Source organism: Emiliania huxleyi (assembly GCF_000372725.1).
Source record: "Emiliania huxleyi CCMP1516 chromosome Unknown EMIHUscaffold_1336, whole genome shotgun sequence".
NCBI classification, from domain to species: domain Eukaryota; phylum Haptophyta; order Isochrysidales; family Noelaerhabdaceae; genus Emiliania; species Emiliania huxleyi.
Window position 1 is genome coordinate 6,446 of NW_005201252.1, and position 2,252 is coordinate 8,697.

The 2,252-nt window shown below is 65.9% G+C and overlaps 1 protein-coding gene across 1 annotated transcript; it reads left to right on the plus strand.

The window, feature by feature from the left end:
- Positions 1–24: 24 nt before the first annotated feature.
- Positions 25–2,088, plus strand: EMIHUDRAFT_122561 (hypothetical protein; the record flags this gene model as incomplete). Its single annotated transcript, XM_005788594.1, has 2 exons — positions 25–762; positions 1,888–2,088. The coding sequence occupies 2 exons, from the start codon at positions 25–27 to the stop codon at positions 2,086–2,088; spliced, it is 939 nt and encodes a 312-aa protein (XP_005788651.1).
- Between the last annotated feature and the right edge of the window lie 164 nt (positions 2,089–2,252).

Consider the following 2,252-nt stretch of genomic DNA (forward strand, 5'->3'; position numbering starts at 1 on the left):
GCGGCGGCGGTGAGGGCGGCGGTGATGACGGTGGTGGCGTCGACCGCGGCGGGGATGGTGGGGGCGGCGACGGCGGAGGTGAGGACGGGGGCTGACTCGGCGGCGGCGGTGAGGGCGGCGGTGACGACGGCGGTGGCGTTGAGGGCGGCGGGGATGGTGGAGGCGGCGCCGGCGGAGGTGAGGAAGGGGGCTGGCTCGGCGGCGGCGGTGAGGGCGGCGGTGACGACGGCGGTGGCGTCGGGGGCGGCGGGGATGGTGGGGGCGGCGACGGCGGAGGTGAGGACGGGGGCTGGCTCGGCGGCGGCGGAGAGGGCGGCTGTGACGACGGCGGTGGCGTTGAGGGCGGCGGGGATGGTGGGAGCGGCGGCAGCCGGAGGTGCGGACGGGGGCTGGCTCGGCGGCGGCGGTGAGGGCGGCGGTGACGACGGCGGTGGCGTTGAGGGCGGCGGGGATGGTGGGGGCGGCGACGGCGGAGGTGAGGAAGGGGGCTGGTTCGGCGGCGGCGGTGAGGGCGGCGGTGACGACGGCGGTGGCGTTGAGGGCGGCGGGGATGGTGGGGGCGGCGACGGCGGAGGTGAGGACGGGGGCTGGCTCGGCGGCGGCGGTGAGGGCGGCGGTGACGACGGCGGTGGCGTTGAGGGCGGCGGGGATGGTGGGGGCGGCGACGGGGGAGGTGAGGACGGGGGCTGGCTCGGCGGCGGCGGTGAGGGTGGCGGTGACGACGACCTCTCGCTGTGCAGCTTCATGAGCCAACGAGATCACGTGGCCGCGCCGTCCGCCGGTTCGGCGCAGTGTTGCCGGTTCGAGGCTACCTGAGGCACTCACGGAGCGGCGGCCAAGTCCCGTGGGGGTCGTGATCCCAATGCCCTGCACCGGAAGCAATCCCCAAGCCTCGCTGAAGTCGTGCAGACTGATCATTCCATCGCAGCGAGGAGGTCCAGGAAGTTGCCGCGCGAGGCCGCTGCTGAGGCCACCATCGTGTGGGATCGTGACCGCCGACCAGCAGCCCACGCGTAGCGCGACCCTTGGGCAGGATGAAGTGAGGGCATTTGGTTCTCGCTGAAAGACGCAGAATTTCACCTGTGCCACAGCATGGGGAGGACGGTTCATGTCCGCGCTGCGATTGACCCCGAGCAAGTCGCACGGGCCCGATCGACTGGCAGCGGAGTCGAGGACCGGCCGTGACACCAAGCTCCACGGCAGCAGGATGAGCAGGGCCACCATTATACGCCGCCCAAAAAGGCGGCGCCCGTCGGACCTAGCTACAATCCACCTTGCAGATTACTACACACCACACAATCCACCTTGCAGATCACTACACAGACACAATCCACCTTGCAGATTACTACGTACGCACCACACAATCAATCAATCCACCTTGCAGATTACTACGCACCACACAATCCACCTTGCAGATTACTACACACCACACATCCACCCCGCAGATTACTCACCTGCAAATCCGAGTCACTTGTAGTGAGCGTCGGGCTGGTGGTTCGACACCGAGTTTGAAAGTCTGTTTCTCTACGTCTCTCTTCACAGGAAAATCCTGTGAAGAAAAGCGGGAGAAAAACAGAAACCTTTTCTGCCTCGGCCTTAGCCGTCGGTACTCCGAAAGCGTGCTATCCAAGTAGCACGCAGCCGGGTTCCGAAGGTGTCCCATCCCAAATTCGTGCTATGCAGTTACTGGTTGAACGCTGAAACTTGATTCGGGCGTCATCCTACTCGCTGGCCAATTCGGATTGTCATTGTCTGCTGTGCTCTTCTGTCTGGCCGGATTGCCTGCACGCGATGGCTGACGATCGCGCGGTGGCCTTCTGCGAGGGGGACCTCCTCGTCGTGGACGACGACAATCATCCGACCCACCATCGATCGTTGTGGCCACAGGAGTGGCGCGCGTTTGCCGACGCTCAGGCAAAAGCCAAGGTAAAGATTGCAGCTCCTCCGGACTCGGCGCTGGAGTCGGTTGCGACGGCAAAGGAGTGCAAGCTCGACGCCGGCGCTGCGACTACGACCGCTGTCGTCATCACCATGCCTTCAGTAACAACTGGCTCTGACCGTTCCGACGGGACCACGAGGGCATGGTAGACGAGTCTACCGCAGGTCTATTCTACAGAACGGGGCTGGACGCATTGAAGCGCACTTGGGGGAAGGTTAGCCAGCTTTGGGTGGCGCCCTGGGGAAAGGTCCCCCTGAAAGGCCCCCCGGGAAGTGGGGTGGGGGGGGGAAGTAAATTCCGGCCAAAGGGGGGA